Below are 15069 nucleotides of genomic sequence, written 5' to 3'. Positions count from 1 at the left end.
AAAAGGATTCTAACATTGGGTCTCACTACCTCCCTTCCATGACCTTTTAAGTTGTGGCTTCTACTTTTACGGCATCCAAGGGACATTGTGTTCTACATGCTGGAGTTTGGGTGTGTACGCGTAGGGAAAATTAGTGAAAAATTGTACTTCCTTCCTCTTCCCCAAGAGGTAAACGATTTTGAGGTTTTGTGGATTGTTTGGCTCAGATGGGATGGAATGGGAGCAAATAACCAGAAGTGGGGAGGAGAAGGAGATGATTTTCTTCCCCCACTCCTCTTTTTGTTTGTTTGTTTGTTTGTTTGTTTGTTTATTGGATTTATATGCCACCCTTCTCTCAAAGGACTCAGGGCGGTATACAACATTAAAAAACAACAACACATATTACAAAAGTTAAAAAGGAAATTAAATAAAGTATCCAAAAATAAACCCAATTAATATTAACAATAAAAATTTAAAAATTAGATTAAAATTAACAATTAAATCAATCATTTATTTTATTTTGTTCAGGCCAGGCCGGCTTGCTGGAAAAGCCAACTTTTTAGGGCGTGTTGGAAGGACTGGAGGTCGGGGATTATGCGAAGCTCCGGGGGCAGCTCATTCCAGAGGGAAGGCGCTCCCATAGAGAAGGCTCTCCCCCTGGGGGTCGCTAGCCAACACTGTCTGGCCGACGGCACCCTGAGGAGGCCAACTCTGTGGGATCGTACAGGACAGTGGGAGGCTACTGGTGGCAGTAGGTGGTGTCGCAGGTACCCTGGGCCTAAGCCATGGAGCGCTTTAAAGGTCATAATTAACACCTTGAATCGCACCCGGAAAACAACCGGCAACCAGTGCAGGCTGCCTAAAAGGGGTGTAACATGGGAGCATCTAGGTACCCCCATGATAACCCGCTCGGCTGCATTCTGTATTAAATAGTGGGCAATGAACGAGGCTGGACACTGCTGAGGTAAAACTCCAGGATTTATTGCAACAGGCAGTAACACAGAATACAGGAGAGAAGCACTCGTTTCCCTGCTTGACAGCTATTTATACGGAGCTGTCAAGCAGGGCAGCCAATGGGAAGGGAGAAACAGCGCTCAGCCAAGCCGTGTCTTAGCCAATCAGGCGCGGCTTGGCTGTTGTTGACTGTCAGGCAGGGTAAACCCGGTCGTAGGTCGAGGAACATAACATTCTGGACCAGCTGAAGCCTCCGGGTGCTCTTCAAGGGCAGCCCCATGTAGAGAGTGTTGCAGTAGTCCAGGTGAGAAAGGACGAGGGCATGAGTGACTGTGCACAGAGCTTCCCAATCCAGGAAGGGGCGCAACTGACGTACCAGGCAAACCTGGTAAAAGCCCCCCCTGGTCACAGCCGTGACCAGGGGGGCCTCCTTTCTTCGCCCTTTTTTGTTTTTTCTCTCAAATCTCCTTTATGGATTAATTTAAAATATCAATTAAAAACACTCCTATTATGAGCTGTGGTGGCGCAGTGGTTAGAGTGCAGTACTGCAGGCTACTTCTGCTGACTGCCAGCTGCCTGCAATTTGGCAGTTGGAATCTCATCAGGCTCAAAGTTGACCCAGCCTTCCATCCTTCCCAGATGGGTAAAATAAGGACCAATATGCTGACTGTAAACTACTTAGCAAGGGCTGTGTAAAAGCACTGTAAAGTGGTGTATAAGTCTATTCTATTGCTATTATTCAGCAAATTCTGTGCACTTTCTTTGCCCAAGCCAAGAAAATCTTATTCCTAGTGTTCAATCAATATGGGTTCTTGAGAGATTTGGGGCACTTAAAGGTGTGGCGCTTCAGGTCAGTAGCCTACTGATTTACCCTATAGTTTATGATGGCTCACAATTTGGGATGGTGGGGAGGTGGGGCATGGGGTTTCCTGATTGACTGCACTGCAGGGGTGTCCAAACTTGGCAACTTTAAGACTTGTGGACTTCAACTCCCAGAATTCCCCAGCCAGCTGGCTGGGGAATTCTGGGAATTGAAGTCCACAAGTCTTAAAGTTGCCAAGTTTGGACACCCCTGCTGTACTGGTTTACTGAAGCTAGCGACTTCCTTACGTGAGTAAATAGCCAACCTGCATCATCTCTGTCTCTTTGCAGTTGGGCACCATTTCTTAAGTGCCATGCAAATAGACAGGTTGAAGCAATCCAAGATCTGAACTTTGAAAAACTGAGGATGGAGAACTTATTTTTCAAAGCACCCGAGGGCAGGACAAGAAACGATGGATGGAAACTAACCAAGGAGACAAGCAACCTGGAATTAAGGAGAAACTTCCTAACAGTGAGGACAATCAACCAGTGAACTTCTGAATCTTGCCTTCAGAAGTTATGGGTGCTTCATCACTGGACTTTTTTTTTTAAAGAAAAGGCTGGACAGCCACCTGTCTGAAATTGTATAGGGCCGGGGTGTCCAAACTTGGCAACTTTAAGACTTGTGGACTTCAACTCCCAGAATTCCCCAGCCAGCCATGCTGGCTGGGGAATTCTGGGAGTTGAAGTCCACAAGTCTTAAACTTGCCAAGTTTGGACACCCCTGGTATAGGGTCTCCTGTTTGAGCAGGGGGTTGGACTGGAAAACCTCCAAGGTCCCTTCCAGTCTATTTGGATGGATTGATTGATGGATGTTCTCTGTCCCCTGAGTCATCAAACCTGATCTCGTACAATTCATTCTCATTCTGTTGCAAAATTTTAGCAGAGACTCCGTATCACGTGAAGTAGGTTTTCTCTGTGCATGCAAAAAGTGACAAGCACTTGACCCTAATCTTAACTCTTTCCTTCAACAAGATCACGTGCCGCTGTTACTCCATTTTTCAAAAAAAAATAAACACCACTGTAATCTGTGCGCGGGGGGGGGGGGGGGGTTGTGTTGTATGTATTTGTCTATTACGTACAGTTCCCTTCTTACCCTGCCTAAATATGTCGTTCATGTTGAACTTCAGTGAGATTTTTATCTGTGCCGTGGGTCACTGAATAAAGTTGGTCTGTGCCTACCTGCATCTACTCCAGTGTAAAAAAGGGACGGCCGGGGAGGGGGGGTGCTGTCGGGCGAGGAGGGGGGCAGGGAAAGAGAATGTTCTCCCTTTCTGACAGCTACATCTTATACTATTAGTATATTTTAATTAGAACATGAGCACAGAATGCTTCATGAATATTCATGAGTGGGGTTATTAAAATGCATAATTAATCTATAGAGTTTCTATCTCCACCCCCCATTTTAATAACTCTATTAATGGAATGGGGATGGGTGAAGCCAGGGGCAGAGAGAGAGAGAGAGAGAGAGAGAGAGAATGAGAATGAGTGTTTTCTTATCTCTTCCAGTCTGGGAAATAACATACGATGTTAGGAAGTTTTGGCAAGCTGAAAGCATTATCTGCTGTTTATTTTCCTGTTCCTTTTATTTTTATTCCAGTTAATGCTCTCCTTTTCCTCCAGAGAGCCCTCATGTAGTGTTGCCCCCAATTGTTTATGAGCTTTGTGACTAAATGAGAATTTGAATGTAAATCTCTTGTTTTTAATCTAGTACTCTAATCTGTCCTCCATCTTGATGTGTTTCAGATATGTTAAACATGTCTGTGCTGGCTAAGGATGATGGAAAGTGTAGTAAAATAAACCTAGAGGCTGGGGAAAGCTTCCGTAACTGCAAAAATGCATGGAGAAGTTGTGTGTGTTACGTTGTGTATTGCATTATTGCATTAAATATTGAATTGCATGAAGGTACAGTGTGCCTATATATATATGTATGGCTGCATAGAGCGTGCCTAGCAGTATCTATGTTTTTAGTCTATTTTGGAGCTTGGAGGGCTCTTTGTGAGCATTTCCTCATTGGTCCTATACCACAAGGGAAGATGTTTCTTATTTATTTATTTTTAAAAAGAAAAGTCTCAGCAAAACATTGAATCTTTTTGAACAGAACTGAGTGAAGGTTCCAGTTTAATTGGACAAACCCTTTCCTTCAGTTGGTGAACGCCTTATGAAGTGTGAAGTTTGAATATTTCAAACATTCGAATATTTTACACTTTCAAGATTGGTAGCTATCTTAAGAAATGGAAATGACATCATTTAAGGCAGAGCTTAAGATTCCATTTTAAGGAATTTAATGTATAATATATTTATTATAAGGGGAAACAGACAAGTGGTTCTGAATTGATTTGAGATGATCTTGGCTCTGTCAATTTGGTACATCCATGTTATTTGTGGCTTCCTAAGACCTTGAGGTGGCTTCAGGAAGAATGATTTATAGTGATGAAATGAAAAGAGGAGTTATCCATTGTGAAAAAATTTAGTGGGAGTGTGAAACCTTAGCCTTTAATAGATATGCCCCCATATTACCTGGTCATCTGCCTACTTTCAATTACCTTTATGCTTTGCAGAGGCAGATTGATATTTGGATATTGAGATTGATATCTAAATTTAACAAATACAAATATTTCCAAGGTGGGAAAGTCAGTCATGGCCTCCTTCCTTTCTTATTACATTTATTTCTGTATTTCCTCCCTGTGCTATGAGCTTTGCAACTCCTTGGGGCAGGATCCCTTTGCTAACAGAAGACCTGGGCAGGTGGAAAAATAAAAAATTGCATATGTCTAGTTCAATGAAAAGAGCTGGGGGAAACACAAGAGCAGTCTCCCAATATTTGGAAAAGCTGCGGTGGCGCAGTGGTTAGAGTGCAGTATTGCAGGCTAGTTCTGCTGACTGCCGATTGCCAGCAGTTCGGCAGTTCGATTCTCACCAGGCTCAAGGTTGACTCAGTCTTCCATCCTTCTGAGGCGGGTAAAATGAGGACCCAGATTGTTGAGGGCAATAGGCTGACTCTGTAAGCCACTTAGAGAGGCTGTAAAAAGACTATGAAGTCGAATTTGTCTAAGTGCTATTGCTATTGCTACATTTTCAGGCCATTTTCCGGCACCCCCAAAGACCAGCTGGCCAGCATGCTGGAAACCAGAAGAGCAGTTGGTGATGGTGTGGATGCCCACAGAGAGGGCTCTGTGTGCCATCTCTGGCACGTGTGCCATAGGTTTGCCATCACGGGTATAGGGTCTCTTATTTGAGCAGGGGGTTGGACTAGAAGACCTCCAAGGTTCCTTCCAACTTGGTTATTCTGTTAATTTTGTAAACAGTCTTTGAACATTATCACTTTTCCTACCTTTCAAATTTTGTGTGTATCTGCCTGGAACATACTTCAGTTTGATCACACACACACACACACACACACACACACACACAGAAGTTTCAGAAAACACAGCTGATATTATTCTGGAAAAGCAGGATGGAAAGGAAGAAGTAAAACATTAGCAGAGCAAAATTTGCAGTATTGCCAGCCTTGAAAAGAATAGGTAGCACTTTGGTGTTTTTCGTAGTTGAATTAAGCATCTTACTTCCACCGCCAGCCTCAATCCTGCAACGTAATCACATTGGAAATTTTTTTTTTATTAGAAAACAAACTCTAAATGAGAGTTATGAATATTCATTAGGAGTGGAGATTAATATGCATAATTATGCAAATTAGACAGCAATTAAACACCAATTCTCCGGGGAAATGATTAACACAAAAGGCTTCGGAATGGAAGCATGTAATTTTGAAAGAAATTTCTGCTTAAATGAACAGTAGGGAGAGGGAAGGAAAGAAAAAGATGGTGTGTTTCTCATAATAATATGCTTTTCAAAAATACACGTATACAAACATAGTAGAGTTGGACTTCAAAGCCTCCTTGTGATGATAGAGCTGTAGTTACTATCTGAGCATGAGATGAAATTAAAGGAACCGTTGTAAGATGGACACCGTCTCCAAATGAAGCTGGTTTGCCATCTTGGACTTGGCTGATTTCCAGATCTCTCATTCCAGCATTAGTCAAGGAGAGGAAACATCCTATTGGAAACGAAAAATATCCTTTGTACACACAAAACGTTCCCTGCCTATAATATTTTGGACATGGAAGGGGACGGTCCTGTTCCAGACATGGTTGATTTGCAATCATATCAGAGCAGAGATGAAGATCAGGAAATCCAGGCAATTCAAATGAATATACAGCTTTATTATACGCTCAAACTTTCTACAAGAATCTGAACCACTAAAGCAAATTGGCGGTAGATAAGGGTCAATCGAATTCATGGGGGGCTGGACCAGGGGTGAAATGCTACCGGTTCGGACCGGTTCACCCGAACCGGTAGTAAAAAAAATGCTACCTGTTCAGGCGATCTGGTATTTCCAACGATCAGCTGTGACGCACAATTTGTATTAGCTAGAAAGCAGGATTTCCTGCTTTCTAGCTAATTGTGTGGCACAGCGGATCACTCACACACACCTGTTCTACTTACCTTTGCAGACACGCTCATTAGCAGGCTCCGCCCCTCCGCCCGGACATCATCACCTCCATTTTTAATGCTCTGCGAATGTCCGGAGGTGGTGCGTGCGAGCGGAATGAGCGTGTGAGCCCTCACATTTGCGAAGGTAAATAGATTTCACCCCTGGGCTGGACTTAGATCTCTTGTGAGCAGGAAGGGATTCAAGACTGATAACACGTTTGACCCTTCCCTGGGGCTCAGCCTGCTCATCTCCTATGATAGGACTAAAGCGGTCTTCGGACCTGTTAAGAAATGCCTGAAGGTGCTCAGTGGGAGGAGACCAGCATAGAATTGCCATCCTATTTTGTAGGAACTTCGCTTATTTATTTATTTATTTGCAGAATTCATACAAAAACACTTGGCAGCTTGAGAGGGAGGGGCTGCTCTAGTCTAAGGAGAGCAAAAATAGTGGAATAATAGCTTCTTCAAAAGGCGGTTAGCTCATCTTAAGCCATCTTCCTCTGCAGGGAAGCCAGGAGTACATTCTTGATTCTTCTTGTACTTTGTCAGTATTTGAGTTGGACCTTCCCCAACTTGGCAGCCTCAAGATGCATCGGGGCTAAAATTCCCAGAATTTTCAGTTGGAATGGACAATTCATAGTGTTCATGAATGTATATAATACTACAGCGAGATCTAGCAAGCTTCTCCCGAGCGGATGTCCATAACCATTTCCCAGAAACTGTAATGTGCAGCTGTGCTGCTACTTCCATAACAAACACGAGGAATTAAATCTCTATGTGGATGAGAAATGAAGAGGTCTATTTTGCTGCAACATTTCTTCAGACTTCTGGGGAAGGTGATTTGCTTTTTGGGGTCCTCATTTCCTATCTGGGAGCAGGTAAAGTTCAGTCAGTGCTGAAATGGGATGGAGATATCAACAAAAAGAGGAAAGTCCTTCTTGATGATAACAAGAGTCTCGGCACGGCCACCTCATCTTGCCATGGCCACCTCAACGCGGTTAGCTGGGCGCCACCATCTCAGTGTGGGACAGATTGCCAGCCTGCTGGAGGCTGGACCCAGATCCGAAGTCACGGCCTCTTGCAACGTTGTGGTTGACGAAAGGAGGTGCCATGTAAGGCCACACCGAGTTGTCTCGTGGCGAGTTTTCTGTGATGATTTGTCCCGTGCTAAGATGGCGGCACCAAGGTGGCCATGCTGAGATGGCTGTGGTGACATGGCTAAGATGGCAGTGCCTAGGTGGTGGTGCTAATATGTCTCATTCTGGACCACTTATAACTTCTTCTAGAACATAAATGGTGGACCAATTAAGTTTGGCTAAGAAAGAAAATAATAGGCTCCATTAAACTGTCTCCTTCCCACCCATCCCCCTTCATAATTTGAGCCTACTGAATTTTCCCACCCCCTTTCCTGTAATGTTCCTCTAGCCAAAGCAGCTTTGGGAAAGGTAAGTTGTGTGTGTTACAACTCCCTTGAGGTGTTACACATATTAAATAAAATTTGCCCTCTCGCAATTTTGCCAAACATATCAACTGAGGCTCCTTTGAAGCTGAATCTGTGTGGAAACTTTGCAAAACAGGAAAAAGTCAGTGTTGGTTTGGGATTTTCATCCAAATATTTTTGTATTTGTGAAAGGAAGAGTTAACTTTGAGAGAGTCTGTCTTTTGAAGATCCTGTAGATCAAAGTAATCTTTGTTTTTTCTCCCCCTCTTTCCCTGGAAGGTTTGGATGAGCGACCGACTTCAGGTTCTTGGGCAACAGGAGATCAGAACAACTCCACGTTTGACCAAGTCAGGGTAAGGACTTCAAGATCCAAATAGATCTTTTGGGGGGGGTGGGGTGTCCACATACATATGTGCCTTTTGAGATGGGAAAGTGAACTACCTTAATTCCCATTTTTTTCTGAAAATATAGGAACAGTAACTTTCCTCTCACCCTAATTCTTGCTGAGCTATTTAATTTTGAGGAATCAGATCTGTAATTTTAAGGAATTATTTTCTGAGAGCATCCTGTCATATGTCCTATAGGAAATCAATCCATACTCACAAGGTGAAAACAACAACTTTCTTGCTTGTATATGCTTAGTGGGATCATATTTGAAAGATATTCTTTACCTTTCTCTTTAGCTCCTAAATCTCCCAGACCTGCTTATGTATAATAATGTAAAATCGGTGCTGCTCATTCAGCTTATAGTCTAATGCAGAAAGAAAAAGGGATGAAGAAGGAAGAGGAAATGACAGGCTTAAGAACCAATTCTTAAAGTTCTATTGCAATTCAAGCTAAGTTCAGATCTTAAAATGATCTGTTGGAATGGAAGTAGTTGAGAGAAAAACAGAGCCTGAAAGGAGTAGGTATTTAAGTTGAGGATTATTAAATGGAACATAATGGAATGGCTGATATACACTAAGAGATTGTCCATGAGATTAAGATTCTGCTTAGCTATCTCAGTTAATTGTTTGGTCATCTTGTTTTTAAGTCTGACCTGTCTTCCTTCCACCATTAATCATTCATCTTTTTGAACTATGTTGGACTTATTTTCTTTCCCACTATAATAGCAGGTGAAGAGAATGGTCTTTCCAAAACCTTCCCTGTTCTGGAGAGTATCATATTTATTTAGTTATGGAATTTAGAAGCCACCCATCTAACACTGAGGTGGATTCTGTCTTTTATGATGGAGGCTTTCTGGTTGTGCTGCGTTTTTTTAAAATTTTCTCACTTCGCTCCATAACCCTGAGGCAGCATGGCTTAAGGCAGGGGTGTCCAAACTTGGGAACTTTAAGACTTGTGGACTTCAACTCCCAGAATTCCCAAGTTTGGACACCCCTGCCTTAAGGGAAGTGTGTTGATTTATTTAACTTCTGCACCACTTCAGCCAAGACCCAGTCTGGTGTAGTGTTTAAGGCAGAGATCTTCAAACTTGACAACTTTAAGACTTGTGGACTTCAACTCCCAGAATTCTCCAGCCGGTATAGTCCACAAGTCTTAAAGGTCCCAAGTTTGGGAACCTCTGGTTTAAGGCATCAGGCTAGAAAGCTGGAGACTGTGAATCCTAGTCCTGTGCCTTGGGCAAGAAGCCAACTGGTTGACCTTGGGCCAGTCATTCTCTCTCAGCATAGGAAAGAGGCAATGGCAATACACTTCTGAAAAACCTTGCCAAGAAACTTCAAGGACTTGTCCAGGCAGTCTTTGAGAATCGGGCATGATTGAACAGAAGAAGAAAAAAAGTTGGAAAATGAGGGTATATAGAAACAGTTTGCTAGTCAGTTGGAGTCAATTTGATCCATCCCAAGATAGTGGGCCTTTATAAGATCCCTAAATTGAATTTTAAAGGGGTATTTTGATTTGGAAATGGTTCTGGGATACCCATAATCTTGTTGATTGAGATAGGAGTGGGTAGGCAATGCTTCATGACTTTGTGGCTATGGATACTATTTTTTCCCCTCTTTATAGCAGGGTTATGGCGAAGGTTCACACTACAGTGAACACAGGGACCTGCCATCCCATAACAGCATATCTTCGTCATCATTCCTGGGGTCTGGAATAGTAGGTAAGTGTCCCTGCTTGGAGCAAGTCTTGATATTGTAAATTATGATGATGCTTTCTTGACCACCTTGGTTATTAGTCTTTGTTTGACTTGTCTCTCAGCCATCACCATTTCCTGATTGCCTTGTGTTATGTGCAGGGAAGAATGGGGAATGTTGATCTTGCTCATAATCAAGAGAATCCTTATGTTTTGTTTTATTTTATCTTATTTTATTATTTATTTGTTTGTTTGCTTGTTTGTTTGTCAAACATGTACAAGATAGCAGGTGTAGGTATGAACATGGACATGAACAAAGGAAATGAATACAAATAAATGGGGACAGTAGGATAGTAGGGACGGTAGGCAGCAGATAGTTTAAGGTTGAAGCTGTGAGGGTTTGTTCATAGGAATTATTATATAAATTTATAGGAATTATTATATACGGTATATAATAATTCATAGGAATTATTATATACCGTAGACAGTTTAAGGTTGAAGCTGTGAGGGTTTGTTCATAGGAATTATTCTATAAATTCATAGGAATTATTATATACGGTATATAATAATTCATAGAAATTATTAAATACCGTAGACAGTTTAAGGTTGAAGCTGTGAGGGTTTGTTCATAGGAATTATTCTATAAATTCATAGGAAATTATATACGGTATATAATAATTCATAGGAATTATTATATACAGTAGACAGTTGAAGCTGTGAGGGTTTGTTCATAGGAATTATTGCAGGGCTATTTAACAACCGTGATTTTTTCTGGCTGCCCCCAGTTAAATGGAGCCAGCAGCATCGCTTTTCTTACAAGGCCATTTCTGAAAGTGAGGGGTCCTTGGTGCTGCCTGGTTGTTGTTTTTTTGCAGGCGTTTAATTCCCCAGACTAGGTAACAGCATCAACAGTGATGGCATTACAGATAGTCCTCAAATTACGACCACAATTGAGCCCAACATTTCTGTTGCTAAGTGAGACGTCCGTTGAGTGGGTTTTGCCCCATTTTACAAACTTCCTTGCCAAAGTTGTTAAATGAATGACTGCAGTTGTAATGTTAGTAACATGGTTGTTAAGTGAATCTGGCTTCCCCATTGACTTTGCTTCTCAAAATGGGATCCTTGGACGCTGCAAACGTCATAAATATGAGTCAATTGTCAAGCATGAATTCTGATCACATGCCCATGGGACGCTGCAATGGTCGTAACTGTGAAAAATGCTCATAATTCACATTTTTCACCGCTCACTACTCTAGAAAGAGTGCAGAGAAGAGCAACAAAGATGATTAGGGGACTGGAGACTAAAACATATGAAGAACGGTTGCAGGAACTGGGTATGTCTAGCAATGGGTGGAAACTAATCAAGGAGAGAAGCAACTTAGAACTGAGGAGAAACTTCCTGACAGTTAGAACAATTAATCAGTGGAACAGCTTGCCTCCAGAAGTTGTGAATGCCCCAACACTGGAAGTCTTTAAGAAGATGTTGGATAGCCATTTGTCTGAAACGGTATAGGGTTTCCTGCCTAGGCAGGGGGTTGGACTAGAAGACCTCCAAGGTCCCTTCCAACTCTGCTATTGTATTGTATTTTAAAAACTATTGTATCGAGGAATACCTAGTTTGTGTAATGAAACGTCTACAACAAAACAATCAAGTTCATACAGCACCAAGGATCCCTCATTTCAACCCTGAACTACAAATGTTCTCCCTTGGATGGAATATTTGTATATATAAAGCCACAGAGCTCACATTTTGAGGTACTCTAATGGATCCCCCTCCCCCACACCTCCTGAGAGTATTTGTGAATTAATCAACAGTAAGGGAGAAAAGCAAAGAGGTTGGTGGGAATTATTTAACTGTTAGGAAGGAAACCAAACCGCCTGAGTAGATCTCTTTCAAGTAATTATTTCTAGCAATTAACTCCTTTTCAGGGCTAAGCTTGCTAATCTAGCCAGCATTGTAACTGGTGTGCATCCTGGACAATGGGTTTTAATCGCTCCTCCCTCCCAACTGCCTTTAATCTCAACATGTTATCTTTCCTCCTCTGTTCCCTTGCTAGGAATTATATACTTAATAGAATGATTGGTTTTGAAAATCCCATTTTTCTTCCAAATACCATAGTGAGAAGGGAAACCCTTTGTGTTCCTTAAACCAGACCCCGAAATATCCACATGTTCATGTTTGGCCACCAGCTGAGACATGTTAGCCATTTGTGGGGCAGGGGTTACGCAAAAGAACATTGCATCTTTCTCCTGAATGCCAATCTTGCTGCCCTGGGGTGGCCTGGCATTTTTTCTGGAACTTAGTCCTCTTGAACCAGAAGCTGTTGGGGTGTTCTGGTCACCACGATGTAGAAAAGATGTGGAGACTCTAGAAAGAGTGCAGAGAGGAGCAACAAAGATGATTAGGGGACTGGAGACTAAAACATATGAAGAACGGTTGCAGGAACTGGGTATGTTTAGCTTAAGAGAAAGAAGGACTAGGGGAGACATGATAGCAGTGTTCCAATATCTCAGGGGCTGCCACAAAGAAGAGGGAGTCAAACTATTCTCCAAAGCACCTGAGGGTAGAACAAGAACCAATGGGTGGAAACTAATCAAGGAGAGAAGCAACTTAGAACTGAGGAGAAACTTCCTGACAGTTAGAACAATTATTAATCAGTGGAACAGCTTGCCTCCAGAAGTTGTGAATGCCCCAACACTGGAAGTCTTTAAGAAGATGTTGGATAGCCATTTGTCTGAAATGGTATAGGGTTTCCTGCCTAGGCAGGGGGTTGGACTAGAAGACCTCCAAGGTCCCTTCCAACTCTGCTATTGTATTGTATTGTAAGATCCTGGAATGTGGGGTTTTGTTCGTGCCTAGGATTACATTACATTACATAAAATCCTGACATTATGCTAAGCCAGGATTTGTTAACCATTGTGTGTTGAAACATTGAAAGTGTGTTCATTTACACAGCATGTGAAAAACAGCGATAGATAGGTTCATTGATCCTGGAAAAATCAACTCCCAACCAAACAGCATTTTGCATAGATGAGCCAATGAATGCCAACCATTAAACCTGCTTTTTAAAAAATAAACCCACAGGTAAGGTAGCTTATCTCCCCCTCTGACTGAGAGCTAACAAATGTGTATCTTTGCATAGCATTCTTTAGTGCAAGCAACAAATTGTGTAGAGCAAGCTAAACCATAGTTTCCATGATACAGTGAAAGCCTTACTTCATATGATTAGCAGTGAAATGCTAGAATCAAACAATGGGTGATTAGGGTGTGTGTGTGTGTGTGTATTAATAGAATTATATGAATTGAAGGACTGGAAAGAATATGAATAAATGTATTTTAAATGTATAATTGATTGTGATTGGTTTTTAAAATTGTATACTGAGATATTGAATAGTGAAAGAATGAAGGATGAAATTTCGAATTAACTAAGTGAAATAATGAACAATATAACAGGTGAAAAACACATCTTTGAATATAACAGCAATATGAGGGGGGGAGTTAAAATAGGGATAGAAGTAAGATGGGAATAATGGTATATACGTTATATTAATATGTTAAGATATATAAAAGAACAGAAAGAAAGTTTAGAAATGAAGGGTAATAGTAAAAGGCATTTATAAATGATATGAAATAATGGAATGGAATGGAATATTTAGGAGTAATAAGACTATGTCTATGTGTATTGAAATGTATGATACCCAGGTACCATGCACACATTGATATGTATAAATAATATAAAATAAAAACTTGATTAAAAAAAAGAACTTACTTTAGGGTAAAGGCAACAAAACCATGGTTATTGCTAACCCAAGTTAAGCTTGTTTGGATCCGGATACTACTTTTGCTGGAGTTAAGCCCCAAAGTTCACAAACATCAAAAAGGTCACAAATGTATGTCTGCATAAGGCCTATGAGGAGTAGATGTGAAATTCTGAATTTCTCCAACCTGCTAATTGGATTAATTGCCTTCTCTCCTCCCCGCCCCCTCCAGCCAATCTGTCTCCTTATTAACAATTCTTAACCCTTTCAGAAACAGGCGTCCTTTAGAGATGCAATCAAAATTCAACATCACATCCTTCCTGCTAAAGCAACCTGCTTTCCAAGGCAGAATATATTAGATCCATGTATAGAACCAGACATGCTTTCTGTTTCATATGTCCTTCTACTGACCCCCTTATAGCAGTGTAGATTTCATCATACTTTCCTGAAGTTAGCAGTGATGGTTTTAAGATTAAATGGGCAGATCTAAGAGTTATTTGGGGGGGGGGGGTTGTTTCCTGGGACTGTACCAGTTATTTGATAGAGCGGGGTGGGGTGGGAGGTCCTGGGACTGAAGCCAGTATTTCCTTAGGAATTTTGATGGAATAGAATAGAATTCTTTATTGGTCAGGTGTGATTGGACACACAAGGAATTTGTCTTTGTTGCATATGCTCTCAGTGTACATAAAGAAAAATAAAATTGAATACTTTCATCAAGAATAAAAAGATACAGCTTAGTGCCATAATGGCGAACCTATGGCACAGGTGGCACATGGAGCCATTTCTGAGGGCACACGAGGCGTTGCCGTGTCAGCTCCAGTGCGCTGGCCAGCTGATTTTCGGCCGTGTTTCATCCTCCGGAGGCTTAAAACGACCCAACGGGCAACCCAGAAGTCCGTTACCAAACTTCTGTTTTGCATGTTGGGCCGTTTTTTGCCCTTCCCAAGCTCCTACAAAGCCTCTGGAGCCTGGAGAGGGTGAAAAACGGACCTACTGGGCCCACCGGAAGTCAGAAAACGGGTGGTTTCCAGCCTCCAGGGGGCGGGGGAGGCCGTTTTCACCCTCCCAGGCTCCAAGAAAACTGTGCACATACACGCGGGGTAGCGGGGGAGGTCACACGCACATGCACAGGGGGCACAGCCGGGGGGGGGATGAAATTATGGGGGTGCTTTTGGCACCTGAGGCAAAAAAGGTTCGCCATCACTGGCTTAGTGATAGTCAAGGTTACGTGCTAGCCATCTTACTTGAAATCAGACAATAATAGATACACGATTGCTCTTATAATAGCTGGCACTTGAAACCATACCAGCTTTTAATATATAGGCAGTCCTCAACTTACAACCATAATTGACCCCCAGATTTCATTGCTAAGCAGGAGAGTAGCTGTGAGTTTTGCCCCATTTTGCGACCTTTCTTGCCATTGTTATTAAGGTGAATCACTGCCCTTGTTAAGTTAGTAAGACGGTAGCTCAATGAATCTGACTTCACCATTGATTTTCCTTGT

The 15069-nt window shown here is 42.0% G+C and overlaps 1 protein-coding gene across 7 annotated transcripts in view; it reads left to right on the top strand.

Moving 5' to 3' along the window:
- TCF3 (transcription factor 3) overlaps positions 1-15069 on the top strand; it is a 129787-nt gene that overhangs the window by 50153 nt on the left and 64565 nt on the right. For 6 of the 7 annotated variants that reach the window (XM_081938419.1, XM_081938418.1, XM_081938415.1 and 3 more), the window contains 2 exons: positions 8009-8082; positions 9737-9833. In XM_081938419.1, coding sequence (XP_081794545.1) covers positions 8009-8082; positions 9737-9833 — 171 coding nt within the window. The remainder of the gene's footprint in view (positions 1-8008; positions 8083-9736; positions 9834-15069) is intronic. The other variant, XM_081938416.1, reaches the window with a different exon arrangement.

Source organism: Natrix helvetica (assembly GCF_964273705.1).
Source record: "Natrix helvetica genome assembly, chromosome: 1".
Taxonomy (NCBI): Eukaryota; Metazoa; Chordata; class Lepidosauria; order Squamata; family Natricidae; genus Natrix; species Natrix helvetica.
Note: the sequence above shows the minus strand (reverse complement) of the source record. Positions and strands in the feature narration are given on the sequence as shown.